Below are 19,004 nucleotides of genomic sequence, written 5' to 3' on the forward strand. Positions count from 1 at the left end.
AACCATCATCATGATCATCATTCTCTTCGTCTTGATTTTTTCAGGCATAGAAGGGTTGTTGTCCGTCTTCTCGTGGTTTGTGTCACAGGGGTACTTTTGCTCGAAAGTGTTGGGGATGTACGGTACAGCAGAGTCGTCGGCCTTTGCTTCGCCGGGCGAAGGCCTCGTTGAAGTTTAGCCCCGTGCTCCGGCCGTCAATGCACCCCTGGAAGTGCGTGCGTGTATATGTACAGTATATTCAAGTGCAGTCAGTGCTGAGTGGACCGTGGTAGTTCTACAATGCTACTATTTCGTCGTCTTTGTCATCTGGCAAGGCTCCTTCGGCGTTATTGAGTGCCCGCTTTTGCATTGCTTCGCTTGTGCCGTTTTCGTCTGCGTCTTCGGTTCGCTCTTCTTGGCTTCGTTCTCCTCAACAGTTTCAAGAACACTGCAGCAGCCTTCACCGCCTCCGCCACCACTTTCAACAACAACAGGAGTAACAACAGCAACAACAACGCCACCAACAGCAACCTCAAGCCCCGAGCCTCGATTCCATGGAGAAGTAAGTTCACTCGAAGCTCAGAACATGAGGAAGTCGAGAGAAACACGCTGTTCCTCTGGGTTTTAGAGGCTCCCCCGAATATTTGTTGCTTCTTCCTCCAGTCCTTGTGCCTCCACCTCCTCTTCGTGTTCTTCTTCCTCTCCTCCTCCTTCTTCTTCTCGTTTTCGTCTCCTCTTGCTCTTATTTTCTTCTCGCTCAAAGTCTTGGTGGCCCCCTGGCCTTGCAATGGTCTTGGAACGAAACCGTCAATTCCCTACTGCTCCATAGATTTTCAGAGTTCTCGTCACTCTCCTCCTCGCGTCGGTGGTCGAAGAAGTAGTGGAAGTGCAGTACAGTAATGGGGCTCAGGCCCCTTATGGCATGAAGGAAGGAGGAACTGGTCCCATTTCCTCCGTTCCTCCTTCTCCTCCTCTTCCTCCACCTCTTCCTCCTTCTCAACCACCACCAACACTACCACCCTCCCTCATGTTCCGCTCTGGGCTATCTTTGAGCTGGCCTCTCCTCTTACTCGTCTTTGTTCTGCTCAGCCAAAGCAATCTTGGTGAGTCCGGGAACCCCGGCGAAGGTTGGCCCCCTTCATTCCTACGTTCCGTTTTCCAAAGGAGAGGAAGTCGAAGAAGGACTTCTGGTTTGAGGTCCCGGATCTGTGTTTCGCACGCTATTTTCCCCATCCTTTGAGAGTAAGGCCGTCGCTGCGCTACGTACGTTTCTCCACTGACTCAGTTTGGCAGTTTTGAGCTCTGGGCCTCAGAGATGAAAATGATGATGCATTTGAAGATCTAGTGGGCAAAACCATCCAAATATCGTCGCAATAATTAGCAGTGACGTTTAACGTCAGGATGACGGCTAACAATGAATGGCTTGATGAAATATAATATTTATCATATTTTGTTTTACAATGTTCAGCACTTCTTGGAACAGAGAGTAAATCAATGAAGTGCTCAATGCTCTTGCAAGTAGGTTAAATTTAGACGTTGAAGTAGGAGAAAACTGAGAAGAACTCGATGGATTTGGACGTTGACAATAAGATGAGAAAGGACATGAAGAATGCATGTAAGTAAAATCCGTGAGCGCTCCGTAAGGCCCTCGAAACCAGGCTGTGCTGGGCCCACTTTTTGTGTAGGGGTCTCCAATATGAATAAGAACACCGGCGTGGGAAAACTTTTCACTTCATTGAAAAGGGTTCATTGTCAGCGGATGAGTGAAAAACTGTAGTGGTTCCAAGATCAAGGCACATCGACAAGTACTAGATGTTTATCACACATGGTCAAACTCGAAACGTTCAAACGTGTTTCGACCATAATTTTGAGCACCGTGATGATAAGGCGAATGATAAGCGTAGTATTCGCGAGATTGAGGTCGAGGCTCATTGAAATTAGGACGATTAGTCCGATTCTGGTTTTTGGGACTAGGTCGTTGATTTGAGCTTGTGGCCCGCTCATCTTCATCCATTTGCTTGTTGCGGTTATTCCTCATTTGAGCTAGAATTGGATTCTGTTCAGTTACTGAAGCTGTCAGATTGGGCTGAGCTCCAATCATGACCCTGAATTCTTGGTAATTGATTTTGCCGTCTCCATTCTCGTCCACAGTCTTGATCATCTCGTCAATCTCCTTGTAGGTCACTCTCTCATCTGGTACGTGGGTCAAGACGAACTTCAGCTCCTCAGCGGTGATGCACCCTGAAAAGATGAAAGAACAGTGCTCACTGAAGCGAAGATCAATAAAGGGAGCATAACCACACGTTGCAGCATTGGGTAGGTAACTGACCAGATGAGTTGGTCCACATCAAGTAATTAGAATACTCGTGGAACACCAACCTTGTCATAGAACTCGTGTTGAGTTTTTCGTTTTATTGAATGGCTAAAGTTGTTTTTTTTTTCTTTTACTTTTATGATCAGTTTTACGTGGCATTTAGGTACACAAAATTAATTGATGACTTGGAAAATAACCTTTTTTATGAAACGGCAATGATGTTGGTTTATGGGAAGAAATTGCCTTGGAACTGTTTCTTGGACCAACAGAGGCGGTAAGAAGAGAAGCGCCATCTAACTGTAGGAGTTTTCAATACCAACCGTGAATCAATGGCTTGATTCAAAACCATAGCAAGACATACATACTAAGTAATCTAGTGCAATTTTAATCTCTTCGGACCCTTTGCTCATAACAGTATCTAAAAGTATTGCTTCTTGAATTCTATCTTGTATTCATTATAATTTTGTTTTGGTTGTGTTACCAGTTTGGGCAACCGTGGGAAAAGTATCGCAATTTGCATGCCAATTGAATCAATTCAATTGATCCAAAATATTGAATATAACAGGTTTTCTTTTACTATGCCTCTAACGATGCGACCACAAATGTTTTTTTTTTGATCAGTGTGAGGGGATTTTATCAGCCAATCTTCCCAATGCTTCTTCGTCAATTATTACTTTATATGGTGAAATTAAGTTTATCTACAGGATAAATGCCATTCTAAGTGATCATATATGATTCTTGGCGGCTTGAAAAATTGGTGGTAAAGGAAAAAAAAATATTTCCTCGTTCTTGTTAACAAGCGGTTAAATCGACTTTGAGTTTAAAAAATAGTCACGGTAATGAATTCCAACACTGCCAGGAGCATCCATTTCGCATGAAAAAAGAGGCTTCATCAGAATGCTCTCATCAACCTTATTGAACCATAAATGTCTTTTGTCGTCTACTCGAGAAAATTGGTTGCCTCGGGCGATTTATTCAATAACAGAAACGGCTTTTCTGTCACAAATTTACTAATGTGAAGAGGCAGCCCTTCCGGCCCCAAGCAAAAGCAAAATGTTTTTAAAACCACTGCCCAATCTAAATTCGGTCGCACCTGTTTCGTCTTTGGCAAATACACGGAAGACTTCTTGGAGATGTTGCTCTTGATCACCTTTGGCCATCTCTTTGTACATAAGATCGCAAAACTCTCGCAGTTCCAAATATCCACTTCCATCCACGTCATATTCGTTGATTAAGTTTTGAACATCCTCTTCTCGAGGATTCTGACCTGCTCTTCGCATTGCCGCATAGAGCTCCTGCAATGGTTAAAGGAAAGTTTAATGCGGTTTTCATTCCAACCGTGGCTTGAAATCCCACACATTCCCTATATTATATGTAAGGCAACCCACCAAAGCATTCATCGTCTCTTGAGAGTGGGGCAGGTTTTTCCAAATTGTCTTGAAGCAGTCGAGCCTTCTTCCGTGGTTGGAATCCTGAAAGCCTTCATTTCTACTCCGAATTATTTCGTGCAGGCCAGCCTCAAAGTTTCCACTCAGATTAAGGCTGCGAATAAATGAGCCTTGGGTGGGTTGACAATGATAATAGGGACACATTTGGCCAAAAAAAAAATATTGTAAGAGCGGCAGAGGCCAACTTGATATTGCTAACACTAAATACAAGTTCAGTGTTTACCAGTTTTGTGCTAATGTTTCTTCTCTTTTGATTTTTTCAACTGCCCAGAACATACTTTGTAAGGTATTACTATCAGACTCTTTTCATTGCGTTTGTAGGAATAAATATATTGTAGGTTTACGCTACATATTTAAGATATATGAGATATCATTTTTGAATAACGTGCACCAAGTGGACTTCAAATGTTGCCTGGGATGGTTAGCTCCTAGGGCGGAACCCCCATTCGATGTGTCCATGTCAACTAGAATAAATGGTTTGGTGAAACTTGGCATCGAACCCATGAAACAGCGTGCGTCTGTCTCGGGTATGACGTGCTATTCTACTGTGCCGCCCATCTCCCTGGGGAGATGTGAGGAACAATTGTTGGCAACCTGAGCCTTTTACTTCAGTGACATCAAAATTGTTTTCTTCTAGCTTCCCGTATTATGCTAAAATGCTTGGTTAGTGCTTCTTGCTTGAATGTTTTACATTCTCGTTCCATTCGATCAAATGATATATATAAATAAAAGTTAAGTAAAATGAATAATTTTCTCATCTTGAACTGCTGGGATTCCAATCCCAGTAGCGGTAAGGAAGTCCGCAAAAAGAGAAATATTTTCTTTGAAAACAAACTGAGTTAGGGATAATCTGGTTAAATAATATGAGAGTGTTTCATTACTTCGCCAACCATCTACCTCTCCTGGTTTTGCTCTATGTCTCAAGTATAATCATTACCACTCTTAGGCAGATCTGTATCAATTATCTTGAAAATTCATTGAATATTTAGAGTGGAATGATATTGTTTCAAATGTTAAATACTGTAAAATAGTTTTACCTTTTTTGGTCAGAGATAAAAATTTCGATTTTGGCTGATTAAAATGCACAAAAGGCAGGTTAATGCTAATTTTCAGTTCACTCCGAATTTGGGTTGTGATGAGGACGGTGTATTCCTTGCCATTAATATTTTCTTTGACAATATGATGCTTTTAGGAAAACGTAATGTTACCCGGTTACCACACCAAATTATTTGGAGCTAGTATTTTGCCGGGCAAAATTCGATTTTTAAGAATCTCGCCATCGTTTCTTTGAATTCTTAGCTCTCAACGATTTGGGCATTAAAATTGGATTAATAGAGAGGTCAGATGTAATTTGAATATGACTCCCTCATTGATTTCCTTCATTCGGCTCCCTGACAACTAACTGATTCTTAACCATGAGGGATATGGCGCTACAAGATTTTATTGATCTTCAGGGACTATGAATGGCAATTAAGACGATATTAAATATATTTTGGTGTTGGAAGAAAAATGCAGATATTTACATGGTTTTATATCGCTCAATATTGGAACATCTACGCAACATCAGCGATGATAACTGACTCGTTTACAAATCAACAACATATTTTCTGGTACTATCAATTGTCATCTCGATGGAATCCTATTTGAGTGCCTCAAATCGACCAATTTTCAACTTATCAAAACCTCAACTCAAATATAATTTGACGAAACTTGAAATGTTTAAGATTTGAAGGTGTTGTAGTTGATTTCATATTTGCATGATTGTTAAGTAGTGTTAAGTGGGCATTGGGTAGTCTAGACTTGTGTTTAAAGGTGGTTCATATCTTCATGTGTTTTTTTTTCTTTGGACAATACTAGCGGAGGTACTTTCACTCGTCGACCGTAAATCTACTTGTAAGGACTATCTCTAAAGAACCCAGAATTTCAACCAATCAATAAAACTGCTCAATATTGTTTTTAACTAGCTGTATAGCTATAACTGTCCGAGCTAGGAACTTTAAAAACGGGTCCAAGTTCATCTTTTTCGGACATCTGAACCTTTAAACGAATGCGGTTTAGGCTCGACGTGACATTTACCCTTTAATCCTACGTCCACATTAATTGTACTAACGTCTCCCCTACACCCAAAGATATTAATTAGAAATTTTGTTAGATTTACATGATCTTAAGTGCAATAACATCGTACCTTGGGACCTTTTTGGTCGTAGATCTCCATCTAATTCTTTGCACCGAAACTAAAGCATCCTCAAATTAAGCCCAGAAAACATTGCAGATGCTGGTTCACCTTTCAAAAACAGAAAATCATAAAAGGAATCATCATCAGAATTGGTTGCTTCAAACTTCACTTTTTTGTAGTTTGGGGTGTTAGGGTCAGAGTGCTGAGCCCCGCCCCACTAGCGAAGTACACATTCTTATGATATGTGGTGTCAAGTTCAGGATCAGAACGAGTCTTTGTTTGGGCGCTGGATAATTTTCTAACTTTCCTTGAGAAAGGTCGGCAACGAGAATCTAAGTGGTGACTTCTAACATACTAGACCCTGGGTCACGTCTCAACTCCGATATTTCTAAACATTGCAACCAGTGACTTTTAAGTTTGCCATTGAATCTAACTAAGGCCCTATTTACAGCACATAACGTTGATTAGACTCCCATTGCAGAACTGTACAGAACTCACCTTGGTGGAAATTGTTCCATCGTGGTTTTTGTCAAACATGGCGAACGCCTCTTTGCAAGCCTTTAACTCATCTGGAGCGAGCTTGTCCACCATGCTGATCACGGATCCTACTCGCGTTATTGTCTTTGGAGCCTGGATTTAAATGTTCAACGGGGCTCGAACTTCGGATTAAGTTTCTCCCACGTCAAACGTCAACCTACGTACAAGCAGGGAAGCACAAAAAGGGGAGTAAGAGAAGGATGAACACGAAGGAACTTATCAAGAACTTCAAGTCAGGCCTACGAATCAATCAATTGGCCCAAAGCGTCCTCGTGGTTGACACACTTGCGCGTTCGAACGTTGTAGCATAAAATAATTGCAGGTTTGGAAAGTTTAGCCTTCCAAATAACTACCCACACATAACACTTTCAACTTCTCGGTCACTTCCAAAGTTGTTTCTCTACCACGGCTGTTGACGAACTAAATGAATGTTACCAGGGGTTTGCTCATTCCGCTTTTACAGAGCTTTGTTGTGACAATCTCCTTAATGATGGCTTGAGCTTTCCTCGTGGACAATAAACCACCTTCTATCCTCATTTGAAGGGCTAATTTTGGCATGTGGAACCTTGCTTTTTTACATTAAAAAAATGTTTCTCACCTTGCCGTAAGGGCAGAAAGGACGATTTCACAAAGCTTCGAGTGCCAGTCAACCATTGAATTGAAGAAAGCAGGAGATAGATAATCAAGAATTCCGTACGGAACAGACATTACCTGCTTGGCTGACGAAAAGATCGTATCTGGTTCGGTTGAAGCTACGGCGATGCTCGAGTCAATCAATGATGGTCTGGAATTCGTCAATGTCGGCATTGGTGGTGGTGGTGGTTGTGGTGTAGTTGGTAGCGTTGCTGAAAGCTACCTACTCTCCAATTGTTCTGCTTTTTCGGTCAGAACTTTCGCGGTTTGGCCATGCACGAAGCACACGATCAAGCTGCAACCTGGAATAGACATCGTAGATAACGGTTCCGTGGGACGTGCGTACGGACGTACATTACTGCGTCCCGACTTACTTTGTACATACTACATACACGTGGCGGACTAGTTCGTCGTCGACTTAGCAGGTTAGAGCAATTACGTTGAATACCCGTCCCTCTCTGTCACTCCCTCCTCCCTCCTCCTACGGTTCCAATTTGTCATGAGAAAGGACAGTCGCGGCACTCATCGTCACCCAAGCCTTCCTCGCTACCGCTTGTGCGAATGTGTGTACTTAACTACTATACGGTGGATAAGTCGATGCACGTCTCGTGCGACCGTATTATGAACTGGAGCTTGAAGGTGCCCAGCGTGTGGATGGCCAAGTGGGACTTCACAGTCATGCAGGTGGAACCAAGACGCCCACCACCTTCCACCACCACCACCAACAACAACAACTCTAGCACCAACGGGACGACAAGCCCACGACAACCATTGTGGGCCGTTCAATTTTGAAAGGCGTGCACACATAAACACACGTGGACGAGGAGGACAATGCGAATATTGTTTGGACGACAAATGACATTTTGACGAGAAAGAAAGCACAACGCTAAGCAGAGCCAGCAATATTGGGGGCCTGATTATTCGTCGACCGTGGCTGAAAGACCCGGCAATGCTTTGGATGCGTTGGTTGGTCTTCGTTTTTAACGAGGCTAATGAGGGAGTTGACATGTATTCATGCATACACACTGTATGCTAACAGTGTCCTAATGAGGGGGAGCACAAACACAGATGAGTGGATCAAAAAACGAAACTCACGGCGTTAGAGGACCCCGAGAACAGTCCAGGCAAAATGCAAAAGTCATACTGACAAGTGCTCATCCTACTTCTCTGATATGGCCCTTATGCTGACGTGGGTTGGTCATGTTGGTTGAGTGCTCAGGGTAATTGGCTACAAATTAGATACACAGAATATCGTTAATTTCCCACTAGACTCATTTCCATTTGATTGAGTTGATCCTTTTTAGGCGGTTTACCAAGGCTCTTGCTTGGTTTGTGGTTACAAAAGAGCATGAAGAGCGAACATACAGCCACCATTATCATCCCTAGTCAGGCAGGCTGCCTCAACACAAGACACTCGAGTAAGCACATCTAAGCACTCAAGAGGGAGAGAGTATGGATGGTTCTGATTTGGCATTCAGTATGGCCACAAAGGAAATTGATATTCTTTATCTGGCAGGGTAATGTAATGGATGTCGAGTCTCGTCGAGAAACAATGTGAATGGGAATTTCAGCTAACCCCCCGCTCGCCGCTCTCGTTCCCCGGGAAGGATAATTACCGCTCTTGTTTGCCTCCATGTAAGCCCACAATCTGAAGCAGCCCAAGGGACTTACTACACCCATCTAGAGTATATTCGTAGTTAATGAGCGCTGTGTGACAAGTTGGGTCTCGGAGTGGTGAAGATGGGCAAATGAACACTGACACATGAATTTTCTCTTCCAACGATTAGGGAGCCAGAGCCCCACAACAGCAGAAAGTTCTTTGATCTTTGGTCAAGGCTGTCCATTGGAAGTAATCTGGTATTTTGGTGGGCCATGCCTGTCAATAAACGAGCATTTTGGTCGCCACAACAACCCAAAGAAGTCCAAATTTGAGGGTGGAGATACTACCGATTCGACTCATTGAAGTCTTGAGCCTGATAATTTTCCTAATATAAAATCTGGTCCCTTTTAAGAGCTACCGTCGAATGAGGCTCTTTCGACATTGAGCACATGTCAATACCAATGACGTTGATTTGCCGTAAGGCTGACGTGGAGTCGAACCGACAATCCTGTCAAGACAAGGATTTTATTCTAGTCATGGTAGAGCTTCGTCCAAGCCTAAGGTGAACCACATTTGTGAAGGAACCCCCTTGGTCATTTCAGGTGCCCACACACAGTATGTAGAGCCTGAGGGGACAAACGACAAGATACGTAGAGGTCCCGGAAATGAGAAAAACGAAGCCACAGCGAACATACAGTGGAACCATGGAACGGTCCAAGGGTCTTATTTATTCAGCTCGACAGTTGACGTGGGCGACAAAAATATGCTGGGATCTCTGTTCTGAAAATGATCATCCATTTGTCTCAGAAGTGTCAAGATCCCAAGCAACAATTGGTGTATCGGAAATACATAATCCGAGAGGCTTTAGATGCCAATCAATCTTCTGAAGTCAGAGAATGTGATCTGTCCATCGCGATGAGGGTTGGCAGCCAGTATCATTTCCTCGATTTCCGCCTTACTGAGCTTCACGGGCAAATTGCTGAGAACAAAGCGAAGTTCTTCCACTCGGATGACGCCCTCATTATCGGGATCAAATCTGGAACATCAAAGAGGAGCCAATAAGCCGAGAAAGAAAGTGGAACCGCTCGACTGGCTTAAGAGCCAAATGGGCCCGCTTTGCAATTTAATTTGGTCCAACTTTTCTCATTCAATGTCTTTGCGAAGCAAAAGCCATATTTTTTGTAGAGGAGTCCATTTCGGGCTATTTTTTCAGATCAGGACTGGCTAAAAGTACCAAAATTATATTAGTCCTATTCCTAAGGGAATTTCTATTACTCACATATGAATGATGTTATGAATTCCCATAAAACAATCGAAGATTGGATGCTACTAGTGACATTAAGTGTTATTTCTTTTATGCTTATACTTTAAAATCCGTGAGCTGAATGTTCTACTTTTCCACCTTTATGGCAGAAGGCCTCGTTGCTAATGCTAAATAAGATGAGTGCTTAATTTCTTAGAAATACTGCTTTTGCACTCAATTTTCAAAAGACGAGAAATGTCAGTGGGGAAAACCCACATGGTCTCATTTTACTGCGCTGTTGTCGCTCGGGAGAGCTAATTGCAAATTGAGCAGAACAAACCACACTGACCTTCGGTAGGCCTCACGGACTTCGTTTTCTGGGTCAATGTTCTTCATTAGCCGAGTGATGAATTTGACAAACTCCTCAAATTCAACCACACCACTGCCATCCACGTCAATCTCGTTGATCATGTCATGAACTTGACTGTCAGTTGGGTTCTGTCCCATGGAACGTAGCAAAGACGTAAGTTCCTGGAAGAAAACCGATAGACTTGAAGTAGCTCATCTTATGCTTTCATTTCTTATTGTTGATTGAGCCTTAAGCTTACAAAAAAACATTGGTGGGTTTCGTCACATTGGTTGGCCCATTTTTCATTCCTAGGCCTGAACCAAGCTCAATCGGAAACCTATAAAGTGATAGTCTTTTGATCCATGTCCATCGACGTGTCATTCATTCTTGGTGAACACGATTTTTCAATCGAATACTTTCGTGGAAGCATATCATTTGAGCCAATGGAACTTGAGTTGGAACAACAAGATTGGCTATGGCATATCAATCTGTTTCCTAGTCGGTGGAAGAGATCCTCCGGTTTTAAGGTAGCGACGAAATGGAACCCGACTTTGTCATGGCTGGCATGCTTTTCTTCCGCCAACTCACAACTTGTTCGCTAAGCTAAACTGCAAGAGATAAAATCCCAGGGAGCCAAGCGAAGAAAACTTTTCCCTACGTACGTACACTCCGTTGTCTCCAAGACCTCAAGAAGAGACCGAAAAGGATGAAGGCTCTCCTATCCATCCTCAGCGTTTCCTTCGCTTCTAAATGGGAAAGACGAACATTTGGTTATCTCTCTGGTTTCCACCAAAGAACTCCCTCTGTCTCTTCTTCTGCCTCTTCTTCGCCTCCTGCTCCCTCGTCTAGTTCTGTGTGTCAGGTTGGGTGCGGTGCATATTTTAATAAAGGAAAAGTGTCATTGTTGGATCTCAGCCAGAGACCTTTCTAATGTCCAAGTTGGTCCCTAAAGCGACAAAGAGGGCGAGGAAACTTGATACCTTTCATTCAGACTGACAAGCTTGGGCTTTGGCCTTCTTGGATGGAGACACAACTTCATCACAAGTATTGGACTGAATTGATGAAAGGAACTTCCGTTCATCTCATAACCACTGAAAGCTCACTGAGTTCCATCTCATTTGGTGTGCTCATTATTTGACAACGCGAAATGGGACCAACTATCACGAAGCACTTTTGAATCAATGACCCTTATATCCGCTCAAAGTAAGAAATAGGCGGTGGTGGCCAGTTCGCATTTGTTGAACTTGAGTTTTTCTGACAGTCTTTTTATTCAACGTAGAACTAAGAGTTATGGTGGCGTTTGAGTCCATGACACGGATGCCGGATGGTGGTCGGAAATGGTAAGGATAAGAAAGAGAAATGGGCGCGGAAATGGACATTGAGAGATCATTATCTGTGGTTCAGGGTTCCACATTGCGGTTCGTCGTCCTCATCCTCAAAGTAGAAAACGCACTACTACTTGCGTGTGGTACTTGGGTATCAGAAGATAGGGGAAGATGGAAGCAAGAAATGGGTTAGCCGAAGGGGGGGGCCTAAAGTGTGCTTTCGTTCTCATACGAAAGACCTCAAGATGGGGCATGTAGTGTGTGTATCATACCATGGTAAAGACGAGTTAGTTACGGGGACAGATCATACGTATGTCTCCAATTTTCAGCATTGGATGGCAGAAGAAGGAGAAAAATGAGAAATGGACAGGTCTCTCTTTTTCTCGAAAGATAACAGAGCTAATAATGGCTGAGAAAGAACATATCCCCGTCCTTTCTCGCCTAATACCTCTCCGCTTCAGGCTGTCAAAAATGGGGGTTTTGTTAGAGCTTGAGGATGCTTTTGTCAAAGACCTGACTTGGTATGAGATATGTAATTCCACAATTTCTTGTACTGAGTTTGGAATTTCGTTGCGTGGACCTAAAGGCAAATTTGGTTTGGAGACACTGTTAACCTAATAGTATCCTATTCAGATATACAGGATGGAAATAAATTAAGGGCCACGTTTGGTGCCTTTTGAGAATGTTTTCCTCACACTCAAATTTTTGCCTTATGGTATTGAGTGTCAAGTTTCAATAAACGAGATTTTGAACAACCTTGTACCGTATCATAAAAAAATCCAACTTTAGCCTAAAGAAGATTCCCAACCCTCCAATCTTTGGGCGCTTGAGGACTGACTTTTGGAATACCAGAGTTAAGGCCTCAGTCAGGTTTTTTCTTTATGAACACACCGTTCTTGCATGAAGTTTGCCACTCTCAAATGGTTTGAGGATGTACGCCAAAAGATTGAGATCCACCTCGTTCGGCCTCTTGCTGGTCTTCGGCATTCCCAAAGCTTTAGCTCTGACCTCAAGGATGCGCTCACTTGGCATTTTCGGACATTACTTTGCTGGCCAAACTATCAGAGAGTCACATCAATTTTTAGACTAAAATTAGATCATTGATAATGAGGCAGCCGGATTTCAATAATTCCTCCAAATGAAAAAAATGGGGTTTAATTTTCAATTAGATCTTTGAGCGTGGGGAAACATTGCCAGAAGGCACCAAAGTGGCCCTAAAACCCTGTAGAAGCCCAATCCCAGGTTAAATGATCGTGTACGAATGAGACTGACCTTGGTATCAATGGCTCCCGAGTCGTCCTTGTCAAACTTTTGAAATGCACTAAAACATGCTTGAAAGTCATGCTCACTTAAGCGAGTGCCCATAAATCGACGACTTTGGGATACGCTCTCCATCTTCGTCATCCCTGTGGACCAAGCGAATAATAACTAACATGTAACCTTCAGGAAATTGTCGACCGTCATGAGACGTCATAGTCATTCATTATTAGCTACCATGACCAAACAGCCAACCAACCAACCAACCAACCAACCAACCAACCGGTACATCATCGATATCTACCATGTTTCCACGACTTCCCGCTTCTCCCATCCTCAGGGACGAATCGAGTCAGTCAAAACTAGATCCCATGAGCGTGTCTTTATCCTTCTATTGGTATACCTGTATATTCCTCCATGTGTTCCTCCATGTGTTCCGTCAAGTGCGTGTGTGATGTGTATCAGCCAAGAAATCAATTCACCTCTGTGACAATCGGACAACAACGTGAATAATTCATGACGATCAAGGGACGGAGGAGAGTGGTTGTAACGTTTAAGATGCCATCTCCGAGATGCGCATCTGTCAAAAAGGAGACCAATGTGCCTTGTTCCAGACATTTGGCGCATCCTCGAGTAAATCGAAAAAGGATGTCATTGCTCACCTTGGCATCGATGGCGCCAGATCCGTCTTTGTCAAAGATTTGAAATGCCTCGTAACAAAGGGATAGTTCTTCACTTTTCAGGCAATTTCGGAAACGCTCTCCCCAATCAGTTGAATCCATGACTTTTAAGCTTGAGTGCTCTCCGAAAAGATAACCAAGGTTGGTCGTTCAAAGGCTAGCACGTTCCGAGGAATTGCAAGGAATCAATTGAGAAACTCGTGACGGACGTTCCTGTAGATCTTGACCTTTGGGGAGCAAAACCAACAATATTCACTTCCGGGAGGTGAGCACAAACCTTGGAATGATTTCCTGTTTCCTGTCTTCCAATGCCAACTGATCCAAAGATCAACCAACACCTTGACGTCTAATGCCAGAAATCCATAAAAATTTATGTACCCGCCCTCTTTTGTTCTAATGTCAAGAACTCTCCCATGGCTCTCTCCTTTAAAGTAAATACCACATTTATCAACCCCGGCGTCATCACCTTGGATCTCTAGATTTGCACATGCAATGCCTTTTTCTTGCAATAGGAACGTTTCAATGCACCCTTGAACCCAGAATGGGCCGCAAACCGTCATGTGTGAAACTATTTGTTTTTTACTATCATGTACCTTACATACTGTACATATCCAATGAGATATGCTTCTCGTAATAAAGACTTATTTGAATTATTCAATGAGCGTCTTCCTGTATTAAGACCATTAGCTTTTTCTTCAAACGAAATAGGGTTCTATGTTCAAAATAAATGCCTCCCAATGTTGAAGCTTAGAAATCTACGACGCAATCTAGAGACTGACGTTTTTTCCATACTCCATTTTGACAAAGTTTGTGTGTCACAACCTAGGATTTGCAGACCTCGGCCTCAGATAAGACCTGGCCCTGGGACATGAAAACCCCGTCAAGTGAAGCACGAAGACTCTTTCACCAAAACCGCGGGATTTCTTCCTTTTTCCACTAGCCTTACGTGGTGCACTTGTTCCAAATGATCACGAAAGATTTTTTTATTATCGAAAAAGTCATCTTGCCTTCAACCTAAGGCTAGCCCTTGAACAGGTCTCATGTCAAAATCATGCTTTTGTACTGTAGAGTAATGAGTCTCCCCAGTGCTCACCATGGAAAAGGAGGACATCTTTCACATGATGGTGCACATTAGAAATTAGAATTGGCATACTCTTCAATGCTTTAAACTTGATTGTTTTTTTCAACAAACTTGCCTCAAACAAGCAATCCATAACTTAATGGAAACTTAACAACGGACGGGATCGATATAAAAAAGGTAGCTTTAAATTTAATTTGATTTAAAGAACGGAATTTATGGCGAAAAACAGCAAACAATAAATGTTTGATTGAAGACATAAATAATGGTCAAGAAAAATGCAATAGAATTAAGCTCAAGGAAATCTGATTCAAAACTTAAATTTCGAATACTTACGGAGATCCCGAGACCAGAGGCCAGTTTTTTTAAAACTCTTACCCCGGAGTTAGGGGCTTGGACATTAACTGGTATGAAAATACACTCGCCAAAGGGCTGAGCCAAAGCTCTTTCTGGGTAACGGCCAAGCCTTAACTCAGAGGTACGGGCGTTAAAAAAACTCGTCTCAGGGCTTTAGTCGTTCCTTTAAGGAACGAATTACACTTCCAATTACTATTGCCACAAGGAGTCATTTATTACACATCCATTCCTCGTAAACAAATGCAATGGTGTTATTTCAGGCCTATTGCCTCCCCCTGGTCACATTTGGTCACATTTCCAAATTTTACTTGCATGATAGGTCAACATGTTTGGAAAAGGACATAATCAATCTCGTATAATCTCATTGCATGGAGCTCAAAATCTTAGCCAAATATGTGAAATGGAATCTTGAATCTCTGATGACAGCCTTCTGTCAACAGTGACAATTTGGAAAGCAGTGCTGTAAAGCATGATCATTCTTTAAGATTGAACTTAGAAAGTGTTACTACGTAAAACGTACTACGTGAAAAAATCAAACTTTAACCAAGCTCAGTAGCAAACTGCCGTTGCATAAATTATATTCTTGTATTCTAATCAGTTTGGGAAACCAAACGAAATTCTTGTTACCATTATAACTTGTAGAAGTGCTTTAACATTACACTAATAAACATTTACAGAAAAAATGTGATTGTTGAGACTAGCCTTCAAGGAAAAAGGTATAGTCAGAAGGGTCTCAATTGACAATTATCTGTTGGGAGCACTGGTTGATCCCGAGGAGATTTTTCTAAAATGGAACACCTTTTAGGGCCCTTTGAGGTCAATGATGTAGCCAAATTAGTTATGTAGAGGTTATGGCTAGCATTTTTGAAGATCAGTTCTCTAGTTTGATTTCAAAGTAGGGCTTCAAGGTTTACAAAAAGTCGAACAAGTCCAAAGATGTTTCAATGAGAACATTCAGGGAAAGAAAGAGGTCTCGCTTTGGGAGAGATTGAAGACGTTGGGACTATACAACATTCGGAGAAGGAAAAAAGGCATCTCGTACGTTTTCAAAAGCATTCATGAGCTTTGTTTGTTCCATGCCAAGTTTTAGCGTCACTGCTGCTGACCGTAGAGGTTTAACGTGCGTTTTGAGAGCGTTTTCAAGCCCTCGACAAACTCAAAAATTAATGATTTCGAAGGTTTAGGTGAGTCTCACATCCAGGGTTTAAGTAACGGTGTTTGTGTAATAGTTTGTGTAATTTAATTGTGTACTATTTGTGTAATAGTAACGGTATCAGTAACGGAACGGTTTTTAGCCTTCTCGTTACCCTTACTTTCTTTCTTTAAAAAGGAAAAAAAATATGTAAAATATATTCTTCAGGATTTTTTAAAATGTTTGGTCTCAATGCAATGTCTCATCTGCTCTGTTGTACTTTTTCGACTGGAGCTCTGGTCCCAACTCAGCGGGGAGAATTTATTAAAAAACTTAAACTTCTGCTTTGAACGTTTCACATATTTTGAAGTCTGAATTGAGACAAGCCCGTCTCATTTACCAAACGCCTCCCTCCCTCCCCCTAAAAAAACCGCATGAGAAATTATCAAGCTTTTAAAGCTTCCCTCTTCCCCTGTGCAATTGCGCAAAACTTGGCTTATGTTAACTCTTTTCTAACCATGACAAGAGAAAGATGAAAAAAATGTCAATATGCTTGAAAAAACAGAAAAAAAATTAAAAACAAAGATTGGATGGATGGATTCCTTGCCCTCTCCAAAGAAGACGGATTCGATTCAAGTTGGATCAGGTCATCAGAGAAAACAGAATCATTGGCCCATACCTGGAGGTTCTTGGCCGGTTATTAGTCACCCCTCGGCCGACACACACGGCTATGATCGGTCCTCTACGTACATACACCCTTGAGACCTCAGCCTCCAGACCAGCCAGCCACTGTTGGTTGCTCTTTCGTCCATTTCCCGCCCGCCAATTTTAGCCATGAAAGCCAGATCAATCGGATCTCAACGGACCGAGTCCTACCAACTGACTCATTACCTTAATGCCGCCCATGACCATCACCTTCCCTGTGAAATGCCGCCTGTTCTTGTGGGCGGGTCCTTATTTGTTCTATAAAGCTGAACTCTTTTTAGTCAATGCCATATGTAATGTTAACTGCATATAACTATCCAAACTGTCTTTATCATGTTTAATGCTCTTATTATATTTATGTATATGTTTTTGACATAACCTTTGGACTATATATCGTTGTCATATTTCGACCCGTACTCGGCTATTAAATAGTTTGTGATATTATTGGAGAACTGTTGTCCATTTATTCACGATCATAATGAGTTGGAAAATTGGTCGGGTTTTCGTGTTCCAGTTTATGAGTTATAGTCAAAATGAATTTCGAAAACCTTTCGAAAAGCAAAAATGTTATTAAAAGTGCATCATCAGGTGGGTTATGGTATAGTTCATAGAACGGGGCAAAAAATGCCTTCAAGTAGTAATCGGTTTCAGCCAACATATGACCGCACAGATTGAAATTGGCAAAATAAAGGACCTTTTTGGAAAGCGAAACATTCTCATCATGATAGTGCCCATCGGTGTTTTTTTTCAAATTTCATTCCTCAGTTTTTCCTATGGTCATTATACTAATCATCTTGTTTACAGTGCGTAACATAAATATTGAATGAAATACCCATTGGGAAATGAAACGATCAATTGCAAGTTCATCTGATTAGAAATCGAAATCAAAATATTTGTCAAACCGTTTTGATCGGGTAGTTTCAAGTGTAGACGGCTCAGAGATGAACTCTTTGTCAAATACCAAACATTTCCGAAATTGGCACCATTATGGTGCGTCTACACGAGAAACATTCTGTCACAAAGTTTGCCTAACAATTTCGGAGAGAAAAAAGAAATAAAAAAACAAACAATAGTAGTGTTCCGTGGTAACCGTTAAGCCGAGCGGCTTTTTTTCAAGGGCACCAACTCTCATTTGATTTGGCTAGGGATGCATTGAGATATTATTCGACTTTGATGACCCACAATTAAGTTTTAAATCGGGATCGGTTTTTGTCAACGATCTCAGACAAGCCTTACATTCAAGGGTGCCCTAGAGCGGCTAATTCAAATATTTTGTAAAATACTATGACTCAAAGTGATTTACTGGGAATTTCATTCCCTTGTATCGGTTACATACCCGACAATTAAAGGAAGAAGATTAATACCAGATCAACACCTTATTCAAGCCAGATCCATCAAATCTAATACAAAGCAGAATCAGAACAGTCTTGACCTATTGGGGATTTCATTTTCTTTGCTTTTGTTACCAAAACAATCTAAAAATGCACAATCACTTGTAATCTTCTTTGAAGTGAATGATGTAACCTTTGTAAGATATTGGAACAATTAATGTATTCCAGCTAATTCACCAAGGATTCAGTTTCTTTTGGATAAAAATGAGGAGTGCGGATGAAAACTTACCGTTTTTCGGATGTACCCTGTGTTCCTCGAATCGTAATAGAAGAAGGCATTCTTGCACAAGTCTTCCAGCTCTTCCACTACATCTTTTTGAGTGGGTCCAAATTTCTTGGGCATGTTGGTCGTCTAGAAATTGGATGGAGGCTTTTGGCACTTCACGTGTTCGTAGGGAACGAACTTAGTTTGAGTCCACGCGGATCGGAAATTGGACAACGACTGATTTGGGGTGGGGTGGGGATGAAGACAAATGCGCGTGTGTGCGAACCATCGTAAATTAGCTGCTTCTCAGCTGCATTGAGTACCTAATCAAGCAGGTTGTCATGAGCTCGGATAAAAGGGTTCTTAAGGCACGAGGGATGCCAATCGCACAAAGCGATCTCTAATTAAGGATGCGGTCTGCGCCTGCAACCTTGTTAAATCCTTTTTCCTTCCTGTTCCTCTTTTCTGGTGGTATTGTGCCCATGTGCTAGTTTGTACCTCAATAAGAATGTGTATCCTGATAAGATTGTCGGTTCTGAGGATGTTGAGCCGGTGGCAGCTCGATCCACGAGATTACTGATTTACTCTAAGTACA

At 42.0% G+C, this 19,004-nt stretch overlaps 2 protein-coding genes across 6 annotated transcripts; both read right to left on the reverse strand.

The window, feature by feature from the left end:
- Positions 1 to 137: 137 nt before the first annotated feature.
- LOC131886028 (neo-calmodulin-like) lies at positions 138 to 7,389 on the reverse strand. Of its 3 annotated transcripts, none has more exons than XM_059234243.1 (4): positions 7,166 to 7,389; positions 6,416 to 6,611; positions 3,387 to 3,588; positions 138 to 2,220 (listed from the first exon to the last, which is right to left on the reverse strand). In XM_059234243.1, exons 2-4 carry the CDS (start codon positions 6,506 to 6,508, stop codon positions 1,799 to 1,801), a joined length of 717 nt encoding a protein of 238 aa, XP_059090226.1. In that variant the 5' UTR covers positions 6,509 to 6,611; positions 7,166 to 7,389; the 3' UTR covers positions 138 to 1,798. The 3 variants fall into 3 exon arrangements, with proteins under 3 accessions (XP_059090226.1, XP_059090224.1, XP_059090227.1); XM_059234241.1 differs by having other exon boundaries at positions 7,053 to 7,389; XM_059234244.1 differs by lacking the exon at positions 7,166 to 7,389 and adding an exon at positions 6,890 to 6,960.
- A 1,990-nt stretch (positions 7,390 to 9,379) lies between these two features.
- LOC131886032 (neo-calmodulin-like) lies at positions 9,380 to 18,664 on the reverse strand. Of its 3 annotated transcripts, none has more exons than XM_059234250.1 (3): positions 18,434 to 18,664; positions 10,280 to 10,461; positions 9,380 to 9,723 (listed from the first exon to the last, which is right to left on the reverse strand). In XM_059234250.1, the coding sequence occupies exons 1-3, from the start codon at positions 18,545 to 18,547 to the stop codon at positions 9,552 to 9,554; spliced, it is 468 nt and encodes a 155-aa protein (XP_059090233.1). In that variant the 5' UTR covers positions 18,548 to 18,664; the 3' UTR covers positions 9,380 to 9,551. The 3 variants fall into 3 exon arrangements, with proteins under 3 accessions (XP_059090233.1, XP_059090232.1, XP_059090231.1); XM_059234249.1 differs by lacking the exon at positions 18,434 to 18,664 and adding an exon at positions 13,524 to 13,949; XM_059234248.1 differs by lacking the exon at positions 18,434 to 18,664 and adding an exon at positions 12,877 to 13,097.
- Positions 18,665 to 19,004: the final 340 nt, after the last annotated feature.

Source organism: Tigriopus californicus, chromosome 9 (genome assembly GCF_007210705.1).
Source record: "Tigriopus californicus strain San Diego chromosome 9, Tcal_SD_v2.1, whole genome shotgun sequence".
NCBI lineage: Eukaryota > Metazoa > Arthropoda > Copepoda > Harpacticoida > Harpacticidae > Tigriopus > Tigriopus californicus.

What these genes read in the sequence shown, in the direction of transcription:
- LOC131886028 (XM_059234243.1), bottom strand. Translation starts at nt 6,508, where the DNA reads ATGGTGGACAAGCTCGCTCCAGATGAGTTAAAGGCTTGCAAAGAGGCG. An exon ending in ATGGAACAATTTCCACCAAG is followed by an intron (nt 3,589 to 6,415) that starts GTGAGTTCTGTA and finishes TAACCATTGCAG; the next exon opens with GAGCTCTATGCGGCAATGCG. An exon ending in ATTTGCCAAAGACGAAACAG is followed by an intron (nt 2,221 to 3,386) that starts GTGCGACCGAAT and finishes TCATCTTTTCAG; the next exon opens with GGTGCATCACCGCTGAGGAG.
- LOC131886032 (XM_059234248.1), bottom strand. Translation starts at nt 13,008, where the DNA reads ATGACGAAGATGGAGAGCGTATCCCAAAGTCGTCGATTTATGGGCACT. An exon ending in CGGGAGCCATTGATACCAAG is followed by an intron (nt 10,462 to 12,876) that starts GTCAGTCTCATT and finishes GTTTTCTTCCAG; the next exon opens with GAACTTACGTCTTTGCTACG. An exon ending in GTCCGTGAGGCCTACCGAAG is followed by an intron (nt 9,724 to 10,279) that starts GTCAGTGTGGTT and finishes TTGATGTTCCAG; the next exon opens with ATTTGATCCCGATAATGAGG.